This window comes from Panthera onca, chromosome B2, assembly GCF_046562875.1.
Source record: "Panthera onca isolate mPanOnc1 chromosome B2, mPanOnc1 haplotype 2, whole genome shotgun sequence".
Classification (NCBI taxonomy): Eukaryota; Metazoa; Chordata; class Mammalia; order Carnivora; family Felidae; genus Panthera; species Panthera onca.
Genome location: NC_138343.1, coordinates 53098596 through 53125597, shown reverse-complemented (window position 1 = coordinate 53125597; position 27002 = coordinate 53098596). Strand labels below are relative to the sequence as shown.

Genomic DNA, 27002 nt, shown 5'->3' with positions numbered 1-27002 from the left:
ATTGGGATATTAATTTCTTTTAATAGTTTTATTAGAACATAGGGACTAGGATTTTTCAGTGAAGATCTCTTGCGGGTGAAGTATAAAGACTGATTTGATAAACTAATACTAAAATCAGGGCTAAAGAGTTTTATGATCTATCAGTTTTAAAAACAATGAATAATTTCTTTGTTGTGATAGAATTTTCTTTCTGCTGGCTACATAAAAAGAGTGCACTTAACTGATGGATTTAGGTGGAATATGGAGAACTTCTGAACAATGGATTTTAAGAATGAAATGACTAATCACACAAAATGGGAAACCACCATTAGAGAACTTTAGAATTGTTGCAGATTCTTTTTTTTTTTTTTTAATTTTTAGTGTTTATTTTTGAGAGAGAGAGAGACAGAGCACAAGTGGGAGAGGGGCAGAGAAAGAGAATAAGAGAGACAGAATCTTAAGCAGGCTTCAGGCTCTGAGCTGTCAGCACAGAACCTGATGGTGGGGCTCAAACTCATGAACCGTGATATCATGACCTGAGCCAGAGTCAGACACTTAACCAACTGAGCCACCTAGTTGCCCTGAATTGTTGCAGATTCTTATTGAGATGTGGAGTCAGGTGTTAATATTTGCTAGCAATCACAGAATGTACAATACTGTATCCGGTGGCTTTAGATGGAACAATTGTTCTCCAGTTAGGAGAAATAGAAAATTTACTCAATAAACATATTGTACAAAAGTTTATATGAAAAGCCTGTGGTAGGTTAAGACTCTTAAATGCCATTAAAGGCAAATGAAGTTAATCATGAAAGGCTGAGTATTAAGAATTTTGATAAAGGGTTAAAAATTGGTGGGGAAATGATCTATAGTTGTTTTTGACCAGAGAGACATAACATGGATTATAAGAAAATTTAATTGGTAGATAATCATAAATAAAAAAAACTCTTTGATGACTATTCTAGCTTAACACTCCAATGCAAATAACGTTCAAGAGTCTTTTTTTTTTTTTTTTTCAGTACACATAGAGCAGTGTTTCTCCAGCTCTGATCCAGAGTACCTTAATCAGAATCTCCAGAGATGGTTATTAAAGTTCCATTTCTTGGCCCATTCCAGTCCTAATGTATCAGAATTAGGAACTGAAACCAAGGAAACTGCATTTTTAATGGCTATCTTATGTGTGTCTGATAAAAAAAAAAAAGAAAACTAGTGATATTAAAGACTATGATACAGGTTAATCAAAATAGAGAAATATGCAGGTAGTAGAAAAAGTTACCTACTCCAGGAGAAAAATTAATTTTAGTGACATTAGTAAATGAAAATGGAATTATTATCTTATTATTTACCTCATTATTTTTTAAGGTTCTATGTGCTTTAATATCTTTCTCTGACTAAATAAATTTCAATATTGCCATGAATAATAATATGAAATTATATTTCCAAATGGATTCAGTATTCTTGATGTATTTAAAATCATTTATAACTTTTTGACAAAACTTCAGAAGCAAATCTGTCTTGGAAAATAGAAATCTGCATGCAATTGAATAAGACTAAAGTTATTTATATGAAGATAGATAAATCCTCACAAAGATAGGAATTTGGTCACTTAAATTTATTTTGTTATAACTTGAATGAAACTTTTGGGTTATTAGTTATCCTAGATATTTGCTTTGAAGATGTTTATAGTCTTTAAAAAAACAATGTTTAGACCTGATGTGTTACCATTTTTATTTAGAAAAGTTCTGTTACTTCTGTTACAGAGAAATGGAAGAAATGGCGAGGAAGAAATGCCAAATTCCTGTATTTTTTTTCAAGGAAGTTGCTTCTTAAACACAGTATTTATTATTCTTCCCTAGATGGGAAGACTGAGGCCTTTGTCTAACAGTATGTCTTTAGCAATGTGTGAAAAGTATTCTGTGAGAATAACCTACCAAGGTGTGAAACTAAGCTAACATGTTACCCTCTCAGGTCACAGCAGTGAGTCAATCTCTGAGGTTGCACTGTACTTCTTGTTATTTTAGTTTTTTTTTAAATTATTTATATTGAGAGGTAGAGAGAGAGAGAGTACATGGGGTAGGGGTAGAGAGAGAGAGGAGAAAGAACCTCAAGAAGGCTCCATGCTGTCAAGACAGAGCCCAATGTGGGGCTGGGTCCTAAGCTGAAATCAAGAGTCAGATACCCAAATGACTCAACCACCCAGGCACCCCTATGGGTGTGTGTGTGTGTGTGTGTGTGTGTGTGTGTGTGTGTGTGTGTGTGTTTAGCCCAATAGCCACAACCATTAGAATCTTTACTTTTTTATTTTGAAAAATAAATATTTAGCAGTCGTTTATTGAATGACTTAAATGTGAGGGGAAATATATTTTTTTCTGAGAAAGTTTTGCAATGTAAAACTGTGGGCAAACTTTTATTACTTATTGTACATTTCAAAAAATGTTAGAGAGTATCAGCAGGAGGAGGGGCAGAGAGAGGAGAGCGAGAATCCCAAGCAGGCTCTGAGCTGTCTGTGCAGAGCCCATTGTGGGGCTCAATCTCACTAACCATGAGATCATGACCTGAGCTGAAATCAAGAGTTGGATGCTTAACTGACTGAGCCACCTAGATGCCTCTATTTATTGTACATTTTATTTTATTTATATTTATGTATTATTCATTTTTATATACTTCTCTGAAATAGGCAAAAAAATATAGAAATTGTGTTGTAAATTTCAAAATCTGCCTTCATTTACCCAAATCCCATCCCCATGCCCAGAGATAACAATCGTTATTCATTTATTAAGATTCTTTCCAAACTTGTGTATACAAATACATAAACAGAACACATACACATTTTTAAGATAAAAAGTCATGTCTTTTGAAATTTTATTTTACTTCACAGTATTATAAATGTTTTGCCATATCTGGATATTAGAGAATATAAAGTCTATCTCGTTTATAGCATGGATGATGTATTTCATCTAACTTCTCCTATTGATGTTATATATATTCCCATATACTATGCAATATTTTGGGGAAGGATGCATTCCTGTAAGTGGAATCGCTACTTCTAAATATAGCTTATGCCTTTATTACTGATTTTAAGCAGAAATGTCTAGTGTGTCACCAAGTATGATGTTTGCAATCGATTTCCAATGGATTCAGATTTAGGTTTACCAAGTTCTAGTCTTAGGTTCTTAAGAATTTTTAGTAATGCGTGATAAATTGTATAAAATTCACTTTCAGTACTTTTTAGATGATTTTTGTATTGTTCTTCCTTTAAACTATTAATAACTTATGTGAATGTATCATATGGGTATAGTTCTTAATGTTGAACATTCATTCCATCCTGAAACAAGCCCTGTTAATTCTCTGCTTTTCTAATGCACTGCTATATTTGATTTACTAACATTATAGTAAATCCATTTGTGTTTGTATTAAATTAGATGAGCTTGGAGGTTTCTTTTTTAGGTATTATTCTTGACTGGATTTGTTATTAGGGTATGGTGGCCTCATAATTTGAACTTCAATGATCTCCATCTTCAGGACCCTGGAGACATTTAAATAAATTAGAAACTATCTGGTCCTTGGATTTTAGGTAATATTTCTGTGGTAGGCAAAATAATGACTCTCTTCCTCCTCCTGAGAGATATCTGCGTCCTAGTTTCCAGGACATTTACCTCACATTGTAAAGGGACTTTGCAGTTGTGATTTAAGTTCATTGACCTTGAGATGGAGATATTATCCTGGATTATCTGAGTGGGCTCAGTCTAATCCCAAATAATTAGAAGTGGAAGAAAATGCTTGAGAAACGGGTCAAAAAGATTCAACTCCAGAAGGACTTGACCAGCCAGTTGCTGCTGTTGAAGATGGAGGAAGGGGACCATGATCCAAGGATTGTGGTAACTTCTAGAAGCTGGGAATGGTCTTTAGTTTATAGTTAGCAAGAAAACAGAACACTTTGTTTGTTTCCCCCATCCCCCTGAACTACAGGGAATTGAATTGTGCCAGTAACCTGAATGATCAGGAAATGATTTTTTTTTTTTTACTACAGATTCCAGAAAGGAGTGCAGCCTTGACAAATCCTTGAATTTAGCCCAGTGAGACCCATGCATTACTTATGGCCTACAGAACCTTAAGACAATATGTTGATGTTCTTTTAAGCCACTAAATGTGTGTAATTTGTCATGAGTCAATAGAAAACATCATTTCCTTTAAGTTTTTTCCTTTCAGTGAATGCTTTTTAGTGTACTATCTCCTTTTTCAATAGGAAAATAGGGACATACATTTTATAAGCAGAGCAAAATTCACAGTGGGCTGAGTTGCACAATAAATATGATTTGGTGTAACAATATATGCATGTTTAAAAAATAGGTTATAAATAAAAGATACATGGACAACTAATTAGATGTAATTTTCATATAATTGGTTTTTATTTTATTAAGGTTAAAAATTCATTTGATTTCATCATCAAACTAGTTTCACCTTTGATGTTAAAAATTTTTTTTGTTGACTTCTATCATATGGAAAATTTTAAAGAGTAATTCAGTTTCTCTAAAAAGTGTATAAATTCTAAGCAACTGAGTTGACTGTAAAGGTCTTTGAAAAATTCATTTTCTTTTTTTTCCTTACTGAGAAATTCATCACACTTTGAGTTATACGGTGAAGCTCCATGTACCAAAAAATATGGTCTATATTTTTTAGGTTCTCAGAGGATCATAAATTCTAAAGCAGAAAAAAGTTTTGGAACTACTTTCAAATGGAATTGAATGTGTCTATATGCATACATTCATTTTAACTCACTAATATATTTTACGTGCATGATATCACTTGCTAATAATGTAAAGGGACAGGTTATTTTTCTGGATTCCTGGGTTCAGGGTGGTTATGTAACCTTCCCATGATGTGGGTAGTGCAGAGACCGTCCCTGAGTCTCTGAAACCTGTCCCCCTTCTCTTCTGAGTTTTTAGGTATGTTAATTTGTTAAACATTTGTCTCTTTTTTGTGTTGTCCCTCAAAATGATACTTGTACAATAACCAAGTTGTTTAGAATATCTTTTTGGCCTTTAAAAAATGTAGAGGGGTGCCCAGATGGCTCAGTCAGTTGAGCGTCCATCAGCTCAGGTCATGATCTCCCGGTCATGGGATTGAGCCCTAAATTAGGCTCTGTACTCAGCATGGAATCTGCTTAGGATTCTTTCTCTCTTCCTCTTCTCATTCCCTGCTTGCTTGAGTGTGCGCTCTCTCTCTCTCTCTCTCTCTCTCTCTCTCTCTCTCTCTCTCTCTGTCTCAAAATAAATATACGTTTTAAAAAAACATAGAAATGCTTTTAGATGTCAAAGAAAAATGCCTGTAACATTAAGCAACTTTGTACGGGGCTCCCAGATCACTTTTTCCTTCTGATAATATCCCTGTTAACTTTTTATGTCAAACTGGTGACACTTTATGTTGTATATAAACATGAGTATCCTAGAAATATTTACCAAAGCATTTTTCTGTTGAAATGACTTATCTTTGGATACTTTGGGTTCAGTCCCATGTGGGTCCTGATCTGTAGGCTAGGGAAGAATAAATTCATCCAATGTTACTCAGATTACTTTTTTCCCCTTGATGATTAAAGGCAGTTGTAAAACTGTGTTAAAGTATTCAGGGACATAGTAAAGCTGGTGATTTCCTTATTATGGGTTTATTGCAAGTATTTATATATTGGTTTCTTTTAGGTTTGGCAGCTATGTTTGTGAGTTACTTGTCTTTAGACTTCTCTTACCACAGAATAATCTTTCGTACATCATTCATAGTGGTCTGTCAGTTAGTGTGGAATTTTATAAAAGGATTGAAAACCATGAGGATCAGCTGAAAATATATTTGAAACTTTTGGTTACATTTTTTTCTGAAACAATTGTGATGAACTACATATAAATGTTTAAAAAGCAAAAGTCCTAAAGTTAGCCAAACAGGAAAAGGCACAGTTAATGGAAGAGGGGCAATACCATCTGGCACCCCCAAGGGAAGCCTTAGATTGCTGGAATCAATCATGGGTATACTGGGAGATTTTGGAAACAAAGGTAGAGAAAGGTGGAAAGACAAAACAAAACAAAACAAAACAAAACAAAAACCCAACAACATCCTGCATTGGAGAAGGAGGACAAAGTTTGAGACATGGGAGAGAATTGACTTCATCTATTTCACAACTTTCAAAGGTCAGGGAGGAGCTGTGAAAAGACAGTCATGAAGATGTATTCATTAATGTGCAGCATTGAGCTGAGCACTTGTGAGAGTTAATATAATGTACCAACTCTGTGATGCAGATCCCATTACTTTCATCATATAAAAAATGGGGATACTAAGATTCCACAGTTTAAATAACAGGCCTGGAGTCCATCAGCCACCGGATAATGGGCTGGCTGACTTCATTGTCAAAACTTGTAACTGCTTCCACTATGCTTTTTACTAATAATCATAATAATCATTGTGATTTTTTTGTAGCTAATAAGAACAATACTTTAAACATAGGTGCTTTTTCTTCATGAATCTTTAGGAACAAACACATCACTTCTTGATATAATAGAAAACATAACATGCTTCTAATATATTGATAATTGTATATTAAATATCTCTACCACTCTACAAATTTTGAAAAATACCATTAATGGGGGTGCCTGGATGGCTCAGTCAATTAGGCGTCTGACTCTTGATTTCAGCTCAGGTCATGATCTCACAGTTTGTGAGTTCCAGCCCTGCACTGGACTCTGTGCTGACAGCTCCGAGTCTTCTTGGGATTCTCTGTCTCCCTCTTTGTCTGCCCCTCCCCTGCTCATGTGTGCATGCATGCACACTCTCTAAATAAATAAAAACTTCTGAAAAACACCATTAACAGGTTAGATTTGTTTTTACTACACTGAAAATATTACATTACTTACAGGCAGGTTGGATCCAAGATGCTCTGATTTCAGGGGTAAGGTAAATGCATTCATGGGACGTGAGAAAGTATCAAGTGATGTTTTATCTTTTCCAAATAATGTATCATGGACACATTTCTTCTTTGTAGTCTTTAGGAAATAAGGGCCAGACTTTTTATTCTAAAATAGGTATTTCAATTCTTAATGACTTTTTTGTTATACATCAATGGTTTAACGGTTACAGAGAAGCTTTTAGAACATTTTTTTAATGTCTACATTTTTTCACCACAACATTATGCAGGATTTTCCAGTTGACTTTCTACTCTTGCTCAAACCCAAACTGAAATCACAGAAGGGGGGAAATATGCCCCTTTACTCTTACCAAATAAAATGCTTGTTTCTGTCTTTATTTACACATTATCACAGTTGCCTGAATCCAGAACCACCCAGGCCAAAAGTGAAATATAAAATAGTTTGCTTGGAAAACATTTATTGTATGAAGTAATTGTTACTAAGTACTTTGGATCAGCAAACTGCTAAATTTCAAGTGGTTTTGAATAATATTTCTGCTAGTGTAAAATTGGCAAAATTTAGTGAATTTCAATAAGTGGAAGCCCAGGAAAATAAAATATAGGAGAATTTTATTAACTAATATAGCTCTGATTGGTTTCAGTTCTGGTTAGTCTGTCAACAGTCTCGTATTCTAGGCATGCTCATGGTATTATGTTAGTTTTGCCAAGAATTGCTTTCATAAATCAGGTTTACATTTTCTTTTTTAATATTATGTAGTTTTACATATTTTTGGTTGATATTTTTAAAATAAGACTTCTTGGCATAGTTGGGCATAAAATACATGACTTCATATGTCTGAAATATATTTTAATGTTTTACTAACATGTTAAGCAGACAATAGGAAAAAGAATTTTTTTCAGATCTGGAATCCCCCCAGAATACCCTCAATGTCTGATATGCTGAAATAACATTTGAGGCTCTATTCAAATATAGACCAAGTTTAGTATTATAATTATTTAGATAATAAGATGTCAAATCGGATCCAGAAAATGAATTGTGGGGGCTCTCAAGGCTTCTGGGAGGTGGAGGCCAGGGTGCCTGGGTGTTACTCCGATTTTCCTCCACAGTGAGGATGTAGCCTTTTTGACCCTGAAATTGGCTTCAGAAAACAAGAGTAGGGGTAGGATATCTGTAACTGATTCATACTGATATTGATTGTGTGAGGGCATAGAGACTTGAATAGTGATGAAACTAAACAATAAAGGGCACCATGCAGCAAGATATTCAGTTCCTCAGGTCTGACAGTATCGTGAGCAATTGCACAACCCCTTTAGGGATTCGTGGGGCTAAAGGACACTGAATGGCCACAGCTGCACCTCTTTCATTATAGAACAATGTATGGCCATCTTGTATCTGATAAGAGTTTACAGATTTTATTTAAATTCAGAAATTAGTCTAAACCTATAGTGGGTTTGTGTATATGTGTATTTGAATGGGAGCTGATTACAGATGGTTTCATGCCAAATTATGGTCTATTGAAATGGAGGCCTTTATTTGAAACAATATTAGTCTTAACTGATTACATTAAGAATATGTATTTCCCACCTTGGAAGGATATAATTCATATCATTTTATGTTCTTTATACATACAAGTCAAATATTTTAATTTTACTTTATGTTTTAGGGTACACCATGCTCATATTTTATAACGTCACTTTAAAATGTATGTGGTTTTATGTTATTTTCTAGTTAGTATGTTTTTAAAGGTTTGTGTTTTCAACTAGACTACAAGCCCTTGGTTGATGGTCATTGCTCAGATACATCTTTTCTCTGCAAAGGGTATGGTGCTGTGGCAAAATAAATGGAACCAAATAGAATCAAATTGAATTCCAATTTATGATTCAAGTTCAGATTTTAAAACTAAAACTGTATGCATATGTCTTGCACTATAATTGTGGCTAACACATTGACCAGTATTGTGCTAATAAAATCAAGATGTGAAAATCAAGTAAATGGCCGATTCTCCCTGGAATAGAAGATAACTTGATCTCATTGACAGTGGCCTCTCTACCACCTGCCTTGCTTTTCTGAGGAGTACTGCTGTTCTTCGAAAGCCCTGATGATGCAGAGGGCTTTCAAAGAAATACCGATGGGGCCCAATTTCCTGGCCTTTCAAGTTCCTTTTCCTGCCGGAGTCTGTCTACATAGATATATACATACAAATGTTACTTATTTCAACTGCAGTGTCATTAAGAAAGGAGCTAAGAGAAATGAATAAAAATGAAAATTGATTAGTACCATCACTGTTTGCTTTGGGTGGTGAAAGATTATTTTGGTAAATTCATTGACTGTAGAATTGCTTTCCCGTTAACGAATGTGCTGTTATTTTCAAATGTATACAATGATCATTAATATTCTCTGAAAATTGCTAGAACTTATACATGTGGACTGTACATGTGAAAGAGCTCTTTGTATTTCTTTCTCAAATGTGATCTGCATATTCTTCATGATTGTGTCAGTAAGGAAATCATTAGGACAAAGATTGATGTATTTCATACAAGAAATTAGGTTCCTGGGTGTTTCAAGGCTCAATTTGGAGGATATTGGTTAGTCTTGTTAGTTTTTAATTATGGTTGTGAGACAGTGGGCGCCTTTGGAACTGTTGTACTGAATCTGAACTCCTATGATGTGATAGTTTTTCTTGCATTATTCATTTTAAATAATATAGGAATATGTTCAAATGAAATATCCTTCTTATTTTATCACTTATGTTGGTCTCAAAGAAAAATCAAGTTAATTAATACCCTCATAAGCTTTTCTTTCTGAAAGCCTTTATTTAAAACTTTAAATACCAGTGGATGTTCATATAATAATGAATTTCATAAATACTCTCTTTTCCAAAATTGGATTATTATCAGTAGCAGTGTTATAGTGTAAGTGGATGATACAGGTTTGAAATTATGCATTATTTACAAGTTAAAAATCTGATTAGGACTTATTCTTCTTTAATGATACAGTCTCTCTCTCAATCAATCAATCTCTTTCTCTCTCTCTATATATATATATATAGTTTTGTTTTTTAATTAAGATTCTACTTTATTACTTTTTAGGGACTACCTGGATTTCCTGGAAATCAAGGATTAATGGGACAAAAGGTGAGTATTAATGAAAGTTGAAAGATTTAGGCCTAGATCTGTTTATTAAAAGTACAAAGTGTTGATATCTTCACATAGAATGCATTTTTACCACATTAGTGGCAATAGTTAATTGTTGAAATATATAATTTCAGAAAGTATTATTTGTCCTTATAATTAGTTTTTGTTTTGTTCTATATGGATAATATTAATTTGGATTTATACATATGCTTTCTGTTTTACTTGGTTACTTTTCTATCTTGTGCTCTTAGACCAGCCTTTTGGGATAATTTTCCTATTTTCTGAACTATTTCTTTAGCATTTCTTTGAGTACAGATATCTTGGTAACAAACTTTCAGATTTATCTAATTCTAAATATGTTTATTTTACTCTTGCTTTTGAGAGATAATTTTGTAGGGTATACAACTCAGAGTTGATGATTATTTTCACTTAACATGTTGAGGATTTTCTTCCATTGTCTCCTGACTGCCATTATTAACTATGAAACATCTGCTCTCATTCTAAGTGTTGTTCTTTTGTAAGTGATCTGTCCCTTTATTTGGGATTCTTTTAAGGTATTTTATTTGCTTTTTTTGTTTTTTTGGTCTAAAACTCATTACAGTATATCTAGATACACAGCCTCTTTAGTCGTCCTGGGGAGAATTCAGTTTGATCCTGGCTGTGTGGTATTGTTTCCATTAACTCTGGAAAACATCATCCATTATCTCCAAATTACAATTCTTCCAATTTTATTCCTTCCTTCTGGAATTACAGTTAGAGAAATTTTATTCCTTCTCATATTGCCATCCATGTTTCTAAAGAGTATCTTATTTTTATATCTTTGCTTCTTACATTCTGGTTAAATTTTTTTGATATGTTGCCCAATTATTCTTCCTTTACTGTGTCTAATCTGTTATTTAAGCAGTTGATTAAAAAAATACTTTTCTAAAAGTTTAAATTTTTAATAACATCTTTTTATTCTTGATAGCCTCTTGTTTCATTTGCAGTCCTAATAGTCTTTCATGATTCCATTATTTAATTAGTAAAGATCTCATGTATTGTTCTTAATTCTGTTTTAACAATTCCACCAAATGCCCTTTGTTTATCTGTTAACTCTCAGTCTTGTGGCTTGCTGCTTCCTCTTTCTTGTTAAATATGAGCTCATTGCTTCATGTTAATTGGCATGGGTTCTGTCAGCCTAATCGGGGCATGGAGAGCTGCCTCCTGTTGGTTGCCATGGGTACCATGTCAGCCCCCTTTTAGAGTCCTGGGTCATCATAGGTATTAAAGATTCCTGCCCTCTTCCCACTGTTTCAGTTTCCCAAGAGCTGAACATGCATTCTAGATGCCTCTGGCCTTTTCTTGGCTTCTGCATCTTGACCTCTGGCAAGATTTCTGCATTGTTCTGAATCCTTTTAATCATAGCCCCAACTCAGAGTGTATTTAATTAAAATAAGGGATCTTTGAAGACTTCACCCATTTCTTGAAAGACCAGAACTCCCTCACAGAAGATGTTCTTTCCAGAGTTGGTTGTTGTTTTTTTGTTGTTGTTTGTTGTTTTTTTATGTTCAAGATTCAGACTCCCTTGGAGTACCTAGTTAGCTTGTAGGGTATAGAAATCTGAGAAATTGAAGTAAAAATGCTATTATTCTCTATCCTATTTTTTTATTAATTTATGTTAACTGTTATACTTCTTAATCTATGATAAATAGATTGATCTCTTGTCTCTCCCTCTTGTCCCTCTTGTCTCTCCTCACCAACTCTGTGTGAACTTCCAGATCTTCCTTTCAAACAATGACAGTATCACTCCTGATTTTCTAATAAAAATATTTGACTTAGTGATTCCATAGACCCTTGGCTCAGATCTTTAAGATACCATGTACCATGTTTTTTACACTCTGTTGCTTCTGTTTACAGTAGAGAAAGGGGAAGCAGTTGGGCTGATTGGTATTGAATTTTTATTCTATAATGCTTTGGTAGGAAATTCATTGAAATGAACTGATAATTTTCAATTTTAAATTTGATCTGTATTTGATTTTTAGGGAGAAATTGGGCCTCAAGGACCACTAGGAAAAAAAGGAGCTCCAGGGATTCCTGTAGGTTAATGTCATTATTATCAGGATATATGAAATATAGTTATTATGTGCCATTTCTAATATTTTGCACCCTATGCTATGAATTAGTGTATTTTACATTTTATAGGTGAAATAATATACTAAATTGATAGCAAAGCATAATAGTGATGACATGGTATTTTCAATATGACCATACTGAGATTATGTTTCCTGATGATATTAATTGAATATTTTTTGCTCATCACATTTCCTTGGCTATATTTAAGAGAAAGCAATGTCTTTTAATGTTTGTTTTGGCATTTAAGGTAGAATCCAGAGGTGCCTGGGTGGCTCAGCTGGTTAAGCATCTCAACTCTTGATTTTGGCTTAGGTCATGGTCTCATGGTTGTGAGATCGAGCCCTGTGTCAGGCTCCACACTAAGCATGGAGCCTGCTTGGGATTCATTCTCATATATTATATCTCTCTCTCTCTCTCTCTCTCTCTCTCTCTCTCTCTCTCTCTCTCCCCCTGCCCTTTCATTACTTGTGTTTTCTCTCTCTCTAAATAAACACTTAAAAAATAAAGTAGACTCCAAATTAAATCAGTTCCTTGTTGCTAGTTATTGTTGTTTTATTTTGAGTCATATGGCTAGTTAAAAATATGACTATTTTGTAACTTGAAGAGAGATTGTTATATTCAGAGAATTTATTAGATTGTCACTCTTTCAGAATATCATTTAAGAAAATAGAAATTGGAAGTAAAGTTGACCAGGATAACATCTATAAAGAAACCTAATTCTTAATTACTTTTAAATTTATTTATTTTTGAGAGAGAAACAGCATGAGTGGGGGAGGAGCAGAGAGAGAGAGGGACACAGAATCTGAAGCAGGCTTCAGGTTCTGAGCTGTCAGCACAGAGCTCAACGCGGGGCTCCAACCCAGGAACCCTGAGATGATGACCTGAGCCGAAGTTGAATACTTAACCAAATGAGCCACCCAGGCTCCCCAAGAAACCTAATTCTTAGTCATCATGACATAAGGAAGAAAGTAAGAATGTAGAAAAAAATGAACTTTCCTTTACATTTGTCTTTTACTAGCTCTCCAGAAATTTTTGCTATTTGTAGGTTATTTGATTAACCACATTAAGAGGTCTTTGCTGGCCTTCAGGCTATCTTTCATAGTTAGATTTTTTATTATACTTTATTGAAGGAAATAAAACTCTTGAAACTTCCACTTAAAAATATAGGGTATGATGGGACGTGATGGCTCACCGGGTCAGCCTGGAACACCAGGATCTAAGGTAAATAAAATGAAATTAATAAGACAGAACACTTGTGCAAAATTACCATTTGTGTGCCTCAGCAAAACTTTCAATTATACTGATTTTAAGTGTGGTTTTAATTCTATGAACAGTCATTTGTAAGAATGAAACCTTAGACAAAATGAATTGTATAAAGTAGGCTAATGTAATGCAGGTCTTGTTTAAGCTGGAAAAAGTCCAGAATCTCTCACTACTTGACCCTCTTCTCCTTTATTGTCATCTCACAGGCACTGAGGATTATGTGGAGTTCTATGGAGTTTCATGTCAAACCTCACCAATATAGAGGATTAGTGGTTTTGATTGAGGATGACTTTTGCCAATTTCTGAGTCCTCTTCTTGATATTTTTATTTAGTAGGATGTATACGGAGTTTTTATTGTAAAATGTCTTTTAGTGGGTTTTATTAGGCATTCTCTCCTTCAGGACTGTGGGTAAAATAGTGTATTATCTTTACTTTCATTTTTTAAAAAATGTCAGCCAAACCTGACATACGTATTCAGGATGTCAGGTTAGGTTATTTTCAAGATAGAATTGCAACTCCAAATACCATGCCTTGACCATTTTCTAGATGTATAGAATCCTGTGCTAAGAGAACTATTTTTTTTTCTTGGTTTACTAGAAGGGTCAAATCAAGTACATTCTGGCTAGACTCAGACTATTCTCAACTATTTAATGATTACAGAAAGTAGGACAACCTTCCAAAGGAAATGATGGAATTGCTGTTTTAGAAGCATTGACCCTCTAACTAGACAATGTTGCATGGAAATAGACCCTGGCATGCAGAATGAGTAGATGAGTAGACAACCTAATCTACTCTACTTTTAATTTCTAAATTACTTAGAGAAAGAAATAGGATAAAACATCATGGGAAAAGTATCTGCCCTTTCACCAATGGTAGACCCTCGTGAATCTTTGGAGTGAGGAGTCCTAGTAGTAGTAAGTGTGCACAGAGTTGGTGTAAAACCCTTGAGTGACTGGGCCTGCCAAGTGGAGATTCTCCATAATTTCTCAAAGTCATTTTCTAAGAAGATGCTGGGTAGTTGTATATTTCTTAAGTAACTGGGATACGATGGATCCCCCAGGGTGTTCTGGATGCTGTAATTCTTAAGAATTCAACCTAAGATTTCATCAGCCACTTCACATTGTTGGCTCACACTGAGCAGGAGGTCAATTAAATCTACTGGAACTTCCATAAAAGGTTTTATAACAATACTTTGTGTTATCAGCCATTTGAGTAGATTCTGCTGATATGGCTGGGAAGGCAAGTGGCTGTTTCCAGAATCACTTTATTTTGACATGAATTACTAAGAAGTTCGTTTCCTCTCATCTTGTACTTGTGCAATTATTTTGTTAAAAATAGATTCGAAGTGTTAAAATCCTACCTTTTAAATATAATCTCTTCAGTGAAACACTTCAAATTCTCCTCATGTAGTATGTTAGCTCAGGTGTTCTGCAAATGGCCAGATGGTAAATATTTGAATCTTTGAGGGCCATATAGTTGCTGTTGCAACTACTCAACTCTGCTCTTGTAATACAAAAGCAGCAGTGGACAAGCAGGGATGTGCCTGTTTCTGGCAAAACTTTATTTACAAAAGCCTGCATTAGGCTGGAGTCAGCCCATCAGCTGTAGGTTACTTACCTGTGTGTTACTTTATCCCTGCCTATTTTGTCAACTAATATGTTTGTGAACTATGCCTTATCAGTTGCTATGAATTCTAGAGTGGGACCAAAAAAACAAAGCTGTATTAAACAGGGCAAAGATGAGGCTGAAACTTTGTGGTAGATCTTTAGAAAACTTCTAATTTGGTTTATAATACCTTTTTAAAAAATAGCCACTGAAACATACTATATTCCAGTTTTTAAAATTATTATCTAAATGACATTAGGATAGGTTAACATAATCAAGTCATGTGACTTGAAGCAAGTTGTCACCTCTGGATTTCTGCTGAATCACTTGTAAAATTAGATATTTTAAGGAACCAATGCTCCACGGCTTAATAACGTTGTTATGTGCTCAATGCTTAATGAAGTCCAAATATTGTGTTCATATGTTTCTCAACATGAGCAACCTAGAAAACTTTTCAAAAGCTGAAAATGCAGTTGGTTACCTTAATTATTAGTGTATCCAGTTTGGTTCTGGCTTTTGCCAGAACCGGGTTGGGATTTTAGGTATCAGAATGTGTATGAAAACCAACACTACCTTTGACAGTCTCTCCTATTAGCCAGCAGACATATTCTCTCTGTATATCCCACCCTTTTTATAATTTTGTATTCTTTGTCAAGTTGGTCTTGTCCTTCAAACTTTTGTTGGAAAGGACTTCACTTAAATCCTGAAAAAGAACACAAAGTTTTCTTTTCATATATGCATGTGTGTGTGTGTGTATACACACACACAATTTATACATTTATACATATATATGTAATACATACATACATATATATATATATTTTTAAGCCACTGTACATTTGAATCTAATTTTCTTTCCTTCAACTGCACACCGAAGGTGAGTCATCCTGAGAAAGTGACACAGGGAAATATGAAGATTCTCAATGTATAGGATGTTGTCAAAATCCATGGCTCTGGCCTGTGCGGTATGGAGACCCAGCTAATTAGCACTGGTGCCTGAGGATTTGAATTTCTTCCCTTACTTGGAGCTTCTAGATTTAAAACACACTTTTGGAAAGCTTTATAAATGTGCAGACCCATTCCTTGCTTACAAGAGTTTTTTCTTAATAAATAGGCTTAACCTACAGAGTCTGTGTTTCAAACAGGTGGAAAGTTGGAAATATAAAAATTATTTAAAAGATGTTCCCTTAAGTGTGTATATCAGATATATTATGACTTTTTTTTTTTTTTTTAACTCAAATGGTTTGATGCATTGACAGGGAAATAAAGGTGAACCTGGACTTCAAGGGATGCCTGGGGCTTCTGGGCTAAAGGTAATTATCATTTGATACATTTGGAAATACATTCAAAATATTATAAGTCCCTTTTATTATTTGATGAGATTACTATGTGTATCCGTTAAGAAAAGTTACATGAAATTAAGGATTACCTCTATCACAGAGTTCTCATTCAGGAAAGAAAATGGCCAATGGGGGGTTTCAATTGTTTTGGGGACACTTTCTCACAGTTTAGGTAAAAAAGACAAAATATATTTTGGCTTGATTTTCCTAGAAATGGTAAAAGCCCTATGCTTATATGAACCTACTCTTTGGTTCAGAGACTATCCCTGTCTTCTGTAACTGAAAGGAAGTGTGTATGACTCTCACAAGTGATGCTATTCCTTTGTTTACTGCTTGATGGGACTTCAGTGTGGGGACTCAGAGCTGCTTATACCAGTTTCCTCCAAACCAAATAATTGATGTTTATTTCAATAGGATTTTTAATTCTTTTCAAGCCTTTAGCAATCTAGAGTAGTAATCATTCGCTCAGGAGTGGGCCTAGTAAGTAAAGAGGCAATACCGTTTCCACAAAAGACAGTAGGCTTTAGTTAATGTGATAGAGTTTGGGACTAATGGTAAAACTCAAACCAAAAACCATGAGGCAAATTCAGGTTTTCGTCCCCTGTCTTACAGACATTACCTAAATGTCATTGATAATTCGTCACTATATACTTTCAGAAAATGTTCTTACTTAAGACTTGTAAGGAATCTTTATTCCATGAAGGAAATAATCCCTGTGGGATGATGCAGAGTAGAAAAATTGGGATAAGTCATGGAATATTCCCTGTACTGAAAACAACTCAAGAATTTACTTCTAAGAAAATACTTTTCCCTGTGTATGAAGAACCAACATAAGTGTGCATATGATTTAACTACAAAGACATTCACCCCCATATTGTTTATAAAAATAAACATTGTGAAAACCAATTGTAACAATAGGCATTTTATTAAAGATGATAAATCACTACAGTTAAGTACTATTCTGTAATTTAAAATTATGTTTTAAAAACATAATGGCATATAAAGAACATCACAATATTCATATGTCTTGTTGAAAGACATATATTAGGCCTAATGTAGTGAGAAAACCTTAGTAACTAAATTGTGTATTGTGTGTTTGTGAGAAAATATATAACAAAATAAAAACAATGAATAATGAGATTTTCAGCAATTTTAGTAGTTTCCTCACCAGTTTTTTAACAATAAAATAGGTTCTTTAAAGTAGCAGTATGAGAATAAGCAGTCTCAAGGAGGAAGAGAAAGTGTTAGCAAACAAAACGAGATACCTATGTTTATTATCACTGCTTTACTATTTATTGTTGAAGCTATAAAATAAAGATGAAAAATATGTATAAAATTTTAAAATCTATGCTATCAGAATTATTTTAACTTACAATGTTAGGAAAAGGTACAAGAAGTTTTGTTGGGACTCCCATAAACTTTTCATTCTTTACTATTTCTGCAGTAATAACTAAAGGTCAACAAACTTTGTAACCATCAGTTATACATTTGGGATTTATGTAGAGATAAAAACAGTGGTGTCTTTCATAAGCAATAGGTATGCAATCTTTATGTAATTTCTATGTTACTTAGGGAGAACAAGGAGCAGTAGGTCCCCCAGGAGAACCGGGATACCTGGGTTTGCCGGGAGTTCAAGGAAAAAAGGTATGCATTGTTTAGGTGATATAATTAACTTTTTTCTTTTTTTTTAAAGTTTATTTATTTTTTTATTTATATAGAAAGACAGAGACGGCACGAGTCGGGTAGGGGAAGAGAGAGAGAGGGAGAGAATCCCAAGCAGGCTTCGTGTTGCCAGCATAGAGCCCAATAAGGGGCTTGAACCCATGAAATTTCAAGATCATGACCCGAGAGGAAACAAAGAGTGGGTCGCTTAACCGACTGAGCCACCTAGGTGCCCCAGGATAAAATTAACTTTTAATCAGCTATTAGCATGTAAGTCTTCCTTTTGTGAAAGTAGCACAATTTGGACTGACTGTACTTTTAATGACCTTTATATTTGGTATATGTGTAATATGATCAATCGCATGCCCATAGCTGTGTCTCATCTTTCACATTCCTGCATGGGTATTGTCTCCTAGATGAAGGCCTTGGATGAGGCATGCAGCTCAGAAAATATAAACATTCTATTAAGTAAAGCCTGTAAATTCAGATTGTTTTGCAGTCGGTCCAAGTGAGTCAAGACTATTTTAGGAAAAGTATTCAATGTCTGGCACTCTTACTAAAATGTGAATATTACTCTTATCAAAACTGGGACAAAGGTCTAAAATAGTAACAACTACACCCAGAACACTTGACCATGCAGTTCCTATTTATGAAAGATTATATTGCATAGAATTTCATTTGAAATTAAGGAGTTTAAAATACAAATCATGTATTCTGATATAAAATGTTTTGGTGAGGTAAGAGAGCAACATTTTAGATTCATACTCTCTCTCCTCAAAAAGGAACCGCGAAGCTGTATCTATATAAATAGTATTTGTTTGGTGGTTTTAAGCAACAACTGACAGCCCGTTTGCCAAAGAAGTTCATGCCACTGCAAATATATACATTTCAGTCTAAAAGTAAATATGTTGACCTTGATTCTGGAAAAGATACAAACTCTTACATCTTCATCTTTATATCCCTTGCTGTTTTGGTTTTGCTACCATTTCATTTTTCTGTTTCTCATGTGTCATGCACTTGGCCCCTAGGTTATTATAACCAGTATGATCATTGACCGTTTTGTTCCAGTGAGCAGTAGGCAACACTTGCTGAGACAGGGATGACCCTCAGGGCAGCAATTAAGTGTCAGAACCTTGGTGAATATTACATAAACCTACTAGGACTATATGTTGAGGTTTTGAGAAATTTCTTGTTCAAAACTTGCCCTTTAAAAGAACACCTGTATTTTGTTGGCTGTAACACAAAACTCTTAATGTTTAGAGAGCATGGTGAGGGAGGAAAGAAATTTGGAAACAGTGTCCAAGTTCATCTGAGGGCAAGTGCTTATCTTTCCTAATTTGCAGATTCATTATCTAAGAACAAGGACATTGAACTTAGTTGGTCTGGAAGGTTTACTCTAGCTGAAAAGTCCCAGGAATATTTATATTATGGAATATGGATTTTACCCCAAAAATTCATTTTTGAAGTGTATGTTTTCAAAAATACCATTTCAATATTATATTCTGCTTCATTGTTTCCTATAAATTTGTGGCTACTACTAGCTCAATGGAAGATTTTTCAGTTTGATTTTGTAAAACAATTGCCGAAATGAGTTTTCTCATGTTTGTTTGCTAAACCTCAGATTGTGATCAATATAGACAAATTTTCTTATTTCTGGTAAACTAGAAATTATAATAATTTTTCCTTTGAAATGTAAGAGCACAAGGAAGTATTCACTTAGAACATTTTGACATAATATGATTTTTCTCCTTTTGGAGTCTGCTTCTGCATATAAGGCACTTGTGGAATTTGTAGGAGACCATATATATTTTTTTCTTGCAGAAAAATATGTTTACTTGAAAGGATACAGAATATCCTAGATTATGATAGACATTAAACTGCCTTTTTGCAGGGCGACAAAGGAAGTCAAGGTGAAAAAGGCATTCAGGTATGTTGCTGGCTTTTTTAAAATTTTTGCTTGGCAATAAAATCAGGGCTTTGTTCTTTTTAGTTGTAGCGTGGTTTTTCTGGATCCTTCCTCCTTCACCATCAGTATCTAATTGTTAAGTCTCAGCTTTCTTCTTTTCTTCTAAACTTTTTGGACAACATCAGATCTCCTTTTAAGATTATTCTCTATTTCACTGTTGTAGAAACTTGGAAATCAAATGATTCAACCAAACATATGTAGATTGTATTACATACTTCTAGTGTGTTTATTTGAAATATTACATATCTATATTATGTATGTTTCCAGAAATGATTTGAATGGATTATGGCACAAATAAATGTGATAAGATTTTATATTTAACACCAAATATAAAACATGTTCAAACTAATAATTGGAAGCAGAATTATACTAAAAAATTAAATCAGGTTGAGGAAATCTAGGGTGATTTAGAAAGGATATTTCATTTGGGTGTGTTACCACAAGGGCAAAGTGTTCTAGGATTTCTGGAGGCATAAAAGGAGATTACAAATTGAAGTAATATTAGAGTGAACATCTGCTGAGGTCTTGGTGTCAACAATTGTTTTTTAGCTGTTGATTCAGTACCTTTTACTAAAGATACTCAAGTATTATTATGATTTCTGTAATTTTGAAATTAGGAGTGAGGTAGATTTTAAGCAAGTGTCTGTGAACTCTAGACCCACATATTCCGGTTTCCCTCTTGGTACTGAGTTTGAATGTGTCATGTGCACACATCCAAAGGTCCAAAACAGAGCTTATCACCTTTCCCCATAAACCAGCTCCTACTCTATTCTTGGTCATGGTAATTGGTAGACCCATGAAATGATCTCAGGGAAAAAGGCTTGAAAGCCATCCTAAAAGTCAGTCTCTCCTCTCTTCACAGGTAGTTTCACATCTAAATCTCTCTTGAACTTGGCCCCTTCTCCCTGTCCGCACTGTCCTAATCATTTCTTGTCATGGGTCTCAGATTACCAGTGTCCTCCCCACTTCCTCTCATGCTCCTACCAGCGTGCAATAAGTAAGCTACACATCCGCTTAGGAATCCTTCTGTGGTGCCCCACACATTTCAAGATGAAGTCTGTTCCATGAAGTGCTTCCTGACTTTTTTGGCTCTCTTTTACTTATCCCTAAGGCCTACACTTAAGGTTGAGTAGTTCTCCCCACCCTGTAGGATGCACCTCTCTCAGATGCCCCCTCCTCTGTTCCCATAGTATCCAGCCCAGAGGCTTAATTATGCATTTTCATCATTCTTCATTTAATGACTTAACTTTACCACCACACAGTAAGCAACTTGATGCTACCAGTTTTTGGTTCAGTGCCCCTACGAACCAGCAGATAGGTATCATTCAATAAATATTGGGAATTCACTTAAGTAAATAAATGAATAAATCAACAGTGCTAGAGTGATTTAAAATTTAGGTAATTAGATAAGTCACTGTTTTATTATCTGGGTATATGTTTTCCCAGAAACTGCTAATTATCTCGTCCCACATGGGGATGAGGTAGTACTTTAGGGGTTAGTACCATGCATTATATATGATGGATATCCACAAGTATGTTTTAAATGGACAAATGTGTTTATACCTTTGTTAATTTTCCTCTCTTCTTATTTGTCCTGATTTAAAGATCTTCATTCAAAATATTTTTGCAGTATTTTTTAAATTGAAGTATAATTGACATATAACAGTATATAGTTGACCCTTGAACAATGCAGGTTTGAGCTCCTCAGTTGCACTTACATGCAGATTTTTTTCAATAAATACAGTATTGTAAATGTATTTCTCTTCCTTATGATTTTAACATTCCCTTTTCTCTAACTTGTAAGAATATAGAATATAATACATATACAAAATATATGTTAATTTATATGATTAGTAAGGTTTCTGGTCGATAGTGGGCTATTAGTAGTTAAATTTGGGGGGAGTCAAAAGTTATCCACAGATTTTTGACTTTGAGGGAGGTGGTGCCTGTCACCCTACCATCATTCAAGGGTCAGCTGTATTGCAGGTGTACAACATATTAATTCAAATTTGTATACACTGTGAAATGATCACCATCATGTGTCTAGTTACCATCTATCACCATACATAGTGACAACATTTTTTCTTCTTTTGATGAGAATTTTTAAGAATTACTCTTAGCAACTTTCACATACACATTATGGTATTATCAACTACAGTAACCATGCTGTATATGCATCCCCATGACTTCTTTGTTTTATAGCAGGAAGTTTGTATCTTTTGACCCCTTTCACCTATCTCACCCTCCCCTCCCTCCTGGCAAACATTATTCTATTCTGCGTATCTGTGAGCTCGAGTTTTTTGTTTTGTCTTGTTTGGTTGTTTTGTTTTGTCGCACTCTGCATGTAAGTGAAATCATACGGTATTTATCTTTCTCTGTCCGACTCATTTCACTTAGCTTAATGCCCTCAAGTCCCATCCATGTTGTTACAAAAGGCAAGATTCCTTTTATTTTTTGATGTATGAGTAGTATTCCACATTTGTAATATATTTTTCATCTTTAAAAACTCCTTTAAAGATGTCTTCTTGTCCTTGCATGTACATAATCAACACTAAACATAATTATGTCATTGAAATTAATAACATATCCATAACCATTGGGTTTTTAAATTATCTTTCACGTTGTTAATATTAGGGTTGACTCTCTTTTTTTCTTCCTCCAAGAGACTAACTTCTTTATCTCTTACATCATTTTGCATATTTGCATCACTGCTTTTTGTGACCTTTCTTCTTGACACCAGTGTTATACATAGTTTGTGTCTTACATGAGATTGCATTGTATGTGTGCAAGCTAATCAATGATGTTTATTAAATTTTAAAGGGTCAAAAGGGAGAAAATGGAAGACAAGGGATTCCAGGGTCACAGGTATTTTTGTTTTCTTTGATGGACAATGGAATAATGAACCACATAACTGGATGGTGTTGGGAGAGGATTATTTGCAAATGGAAACGAGTGGGGAGAAGGGTAGATAGATGGTAGTGCTCATTCTAAGCATCTGAGGAAGAAAATGCCAGATGGTGGTGGTGATAATGGTTTGCTTTAATCATATGTTTTATGTTTTCATTTTCCTGTACTGATTGGTGACTATGAAACTTGCTTCTCCATGCTTTTTTCTCTTCAAGTAAATGGCTAAAGGTAGACAATTTCACTTACTTCCTGCAATAGTTATTGGCCAAAGGCAGCCATACAATGACAGTATCTCCATATTTACTATTCACTCTTTATTTTTTTCTTGAAATGGGAGTAGTTGAAGCCTATAAGTAGTGGAAGAATATTCTTGTTTCCCTCTTGTGTGTTCAGAGATACAATTTCCTACACTAGAGACTTTTTCAAATGTTATCTTCAGTGAGATTGCCATGTGGCATGTAAGTACAGTCACAGCCAAATTGGACCAAAAGTGGCATAAAAGTGATTTGTATGTAATGGTAGCTTGTTTGCTGCTGCACTGCCAGTAGTTAAGCTCAGATCCAACTTGGTCCACACTGAAAGGACCGACTGTACATATGATCCCCTCATGGGATAGACCTCTTTCGAATGTGACATTCAAGACAGATTCAGTAATTACACTGGTTCTGGAGATGGGCGGATAAAACTGTGAGTGATGTCTTCAAGGACAGGGGTCTCTATGTCCCTCGCCTGGAGATATCGGAGACCATTGGAGAGAGGTGTAAAAGCATGTGGTCACAGGGTTGTCTGTAAGATAGGATGGAAGGTGAGTGCTAGATATTCAAAAGAGTTGAGAATTTAGAAGCCAACAGCAAGAGCAAAAGAGGAGAAAGACGAAGTTTGTCTACGTCTATGCTCAGTAAAGTGTGTCTTTTAATTTTTTTGCTCCTCCACTTAGATCCACTTGATGACATGACCAGCATTGACCCCATTCTCCTCCCTGGCAGCACAGACTGACTGCCTAGGTTTCTCTAAGTCAATCACACAGTATCTATAAACCGCTCTTCTCATAGGACAACCTTAACTTCCTCGTCCATTCAACCTCCACAACCCAGGCCCTTCACCAAAAATTCTTACAGGAACTTTCTGAGAAGAAGGCTATTTCCTGTGGAATCTGAGCTCTCAACTTAGCTAGCTCACTGGCTTACAGATAACACTCTCTTCACACTTCCCTAAACATGTTTGGTTTTTTTCCCCTCACTTCTCAAGGGAAATAGTGGTCGGCCACCCTAGGGCAGGGTTTGGGCTTCCTAGAAAACTTCTGCCCAAGATTTGTTGGATGCTGGTGTTCTCACCACCAGTAACTGAGCCCTAATGGAGTACCTGGGGGTCAAAGCAACTGTTGCTTCTCAGCAGTTGAATAGTTGTCCCAAGTTGTTTAAGTAAACATTATTAGTTACCTGTCATCCTACAAAGGGCTGCAAGTGTGCAATTTCTTGGCCTTCATGTTGGGTTCCTCTCATGAAACCATCCCAGTGGATTCTCAGATAACCGATGTTTTCAGTTGCAGCTCTAACTCAGTTCTAGTCCTGAGAACTTCCTATTCTGTGTTTCCTCTTACACAAGCTTCAGTTGTAGGGTTATGTCTGGGAGGGAACACCTCAGCATTTCTGCAGAAACTTCAATATTTAAAGAACAATCTTGAAGTGTTTTACTCACTAATATATTTTTACATGGAAACTTAGTGTTTTTATGCTCTTGTTTTAATTTGAGAGTATGCCTCTTTCTGTGCCATACTCTGATTTTACCCCATTTGTCTTCCCTTTTGTCCAATCTGGGTATCCATGTTTAAGGGACCTAGAAATAAAGCAAAATAAATATGCAAATTCAAGTTTCATTGTGTGAAATGTCATACGCTAAATTTTATAGTGAATTGCAGAACTCTGACTTTTAATTTGAAACTTGAATAATGAAGTCCTACCTGTGTGTGTGCAAGCTCTACCCTTTCCCAGAACTGATATCAGGTGATTTTGAAGCCCAAGTGTACAATGAATTTCAGAAATGGGAAATTTTCATGCCTTTCCTGAAAGCTCTTATCATCTATAATTTGTCATTGTAATGAATATGTGAGAGATGAGTGGGAAATCATTTAATAGAACCATCCAGATGTATTCAGTGATTCTAACGGTGAATGAGTTTCATGCGTGAGCTCCCCAGTGTGTATAATATCACTTGGGAAGAATACCATATTATACATCACACTGCTTTTCTAATCTCTGAATTGCCAGCAGTGAGTGGTTTAGGCATAGGACAAATGGGTATTGTCTTCCCTGTTAATCGCCTTTAATGGCATCTTTGCTTTATTCCATCTTTTATAAATAGTACTCAATTGAAATTTAATTTTAAGAACATAAACTTGGGAAAATGGAATACTTATCTTAATCACCAAATAAAAGAATAAACATACCTTACATTACCTGATTGAGTTTAATTTACATTAAAATAGCAACATATTTAAAATCCAGAATAGAACTGAAATAGAATTCACATAGAATCCCATTCTAACCTACATATTTGACCTGCAGCATATAAAAATATTCATATCTAAGAATGAAACAGTGACATAAATTAACAATTTTATATTATCCAGTTAGCATATCACCTAGTCATTAGCCTCCTTTAAAAAGGCAGAGAGAGTATCATGTGTAATTCTTTCACTAATTGTATCAGTACTTTTCAGATTGAAAAGTAAAGTTTGATTAAATGTGTGGTAACAGGTGCACACCATGCTAATAGTACTGTACCTTGCAGATTTATTATGTTTTTTTTCTCCTATTAATTTTCAAAGGGAATTCAAGGTCATCATGGTGCAAAAGGCGAGGTATGTTTCTTCATGTATTATGCTCTCTCTTCAGTCCATACTGCTTCAGTTTTCAGTGCTGAATAAATCTAGCTTTGGCAGAAAATGCCTTTCACATTCTTCAGTAGTTCTTTAATAGTGATTTTCAGACTATGTAGATAGGTGTGAAATGTTGCATATTTGTGAATATTATTGGTTCTTCATCTGTATTAGGAGCTAAGTTTTTTTGTGCAAAAATTTAACAAAGAATATTGTGTTTCTGTATTTGTCTCTCTAGAATGTAATCTCTTTGAAAACAAGACTGTGGCACGTTTGTTTTTTCTCTAGTGCTATATGTATCGCCTACACAATATGTTGAATAAATTGAGGAGATTTGTGGGGTTGGATGGATGGGTGGATGGATGGATAAATGGCAGTTTAATATGATATGAAAATTCCCCTCTGATCAATAACAGCATTTCACAGCTGTTCTCTACATAATGTACTTTATATATATGTATGTATATGTTCATATTCATATCCTTAAGGACTTTTATGATGCAGTTATACCTTCTGAAATATTGAAACAGAACTTCTGAAGATTTCTTCTGATTTTAGAGAGGTGAAAAGGGAGAGCCTGGCATCAGAGGTGCCACTGGACCAAAAGGAGAGTCTGGGGTGGACGGCCTGATGGGGCCTATGGGTCCCCAGGGGCAGCCGGGAGAAACAGGCCCTCAAGGACCTCCAGGATTGGATGGAAAGCCTGTATGTATTCTGCTTCTTTCCAATTTCTCATGTTTTCATTGCTTTTTACTTGGTATGTACATGTTATAACCCACTAATAATTTGATGCAGGGAAGAGAATTTTCAGAACAGTTTATTCGACAAGTTTGCACTGATGTATTAAGAGGTAAGTCTCAAACAGAGATTTTAATAACTTTTTTAAAATTGGTAAAATAATACTAATTATTGGTAGAAATTATAAAATATATAAGTAAGATTAGAAGAAAATAAAGGAAATTTATAAACTCCTGTTTTTTTCCCTAGATGAGTAATTTTTTAAAAATGAAAATAATATGTACTCTTTTCTAATCTTTTTAATAAAACAATTTATCATTATTTCACCATGAATTAAATTTTCTGACATAATTCTGATAATGTAATTCATAAATATGGATGTCTATAATTTACACAATTTATTTTTTTGGGGTGCTTTCACTCCCCCCCCCCCGCCATTTTAAGTGATTGTAATAATAAAATGATTGCATAGAACAGAGTATTTCCACAGTTAAATTCCTAGAAGTGAAGTTA

At 34.8% G+C, this 27002-nt stretch overlaps 1 protein-coding gene across 1 annotated transcript in view; it reads left to right on the top strand.

Annotated features, from left to right (window-relative positions):
* The window catches only part of COL21A1 (collagen type XXI alpha 1 chain), a 125790-nt gene that overhangs the window by 94611 nt on the left and 4177 nt on the right, over positions 1 to 27002 (top strand). Inside the window, exons 16-25 of the mRNA XM_060615790.2 lie at positions 9974 to 10018; positions 12040 to 12093; positions 13298 to 13351; positions 16258 to 16311; positions 17911 to 17982; positions 19892 to 19927; positions 22787 to 22831; positions 25701 to 25733; positions 26310 to 26456; positions 26547 to 26601. Coding sequence (XP_060471773.1) covers positions 9974 to 10018; positions 12040 to 12093; positions 13298 to 13351; positions 16258 to 16311; positions 17911 to 17982; positions 19892 to 19927; positions 22787 to 22831; positions 25701 to 25733; positions 26310 to 26456; positions 26547 to 26601 — 595 coding nt within the window. The remainder of the gene's footprint in view (positions 1 to 9973; positions 10019 to 12039; positions 12094 to 13297; positions 13352 to 16257; positions 16312 to 17910; positions 17983 to 19891; positions 19928 to 22786; positions 22832 to 25700; positions 25734 to 26309; positions 26457 to 26546; positions 26602 to 27002) is intronic.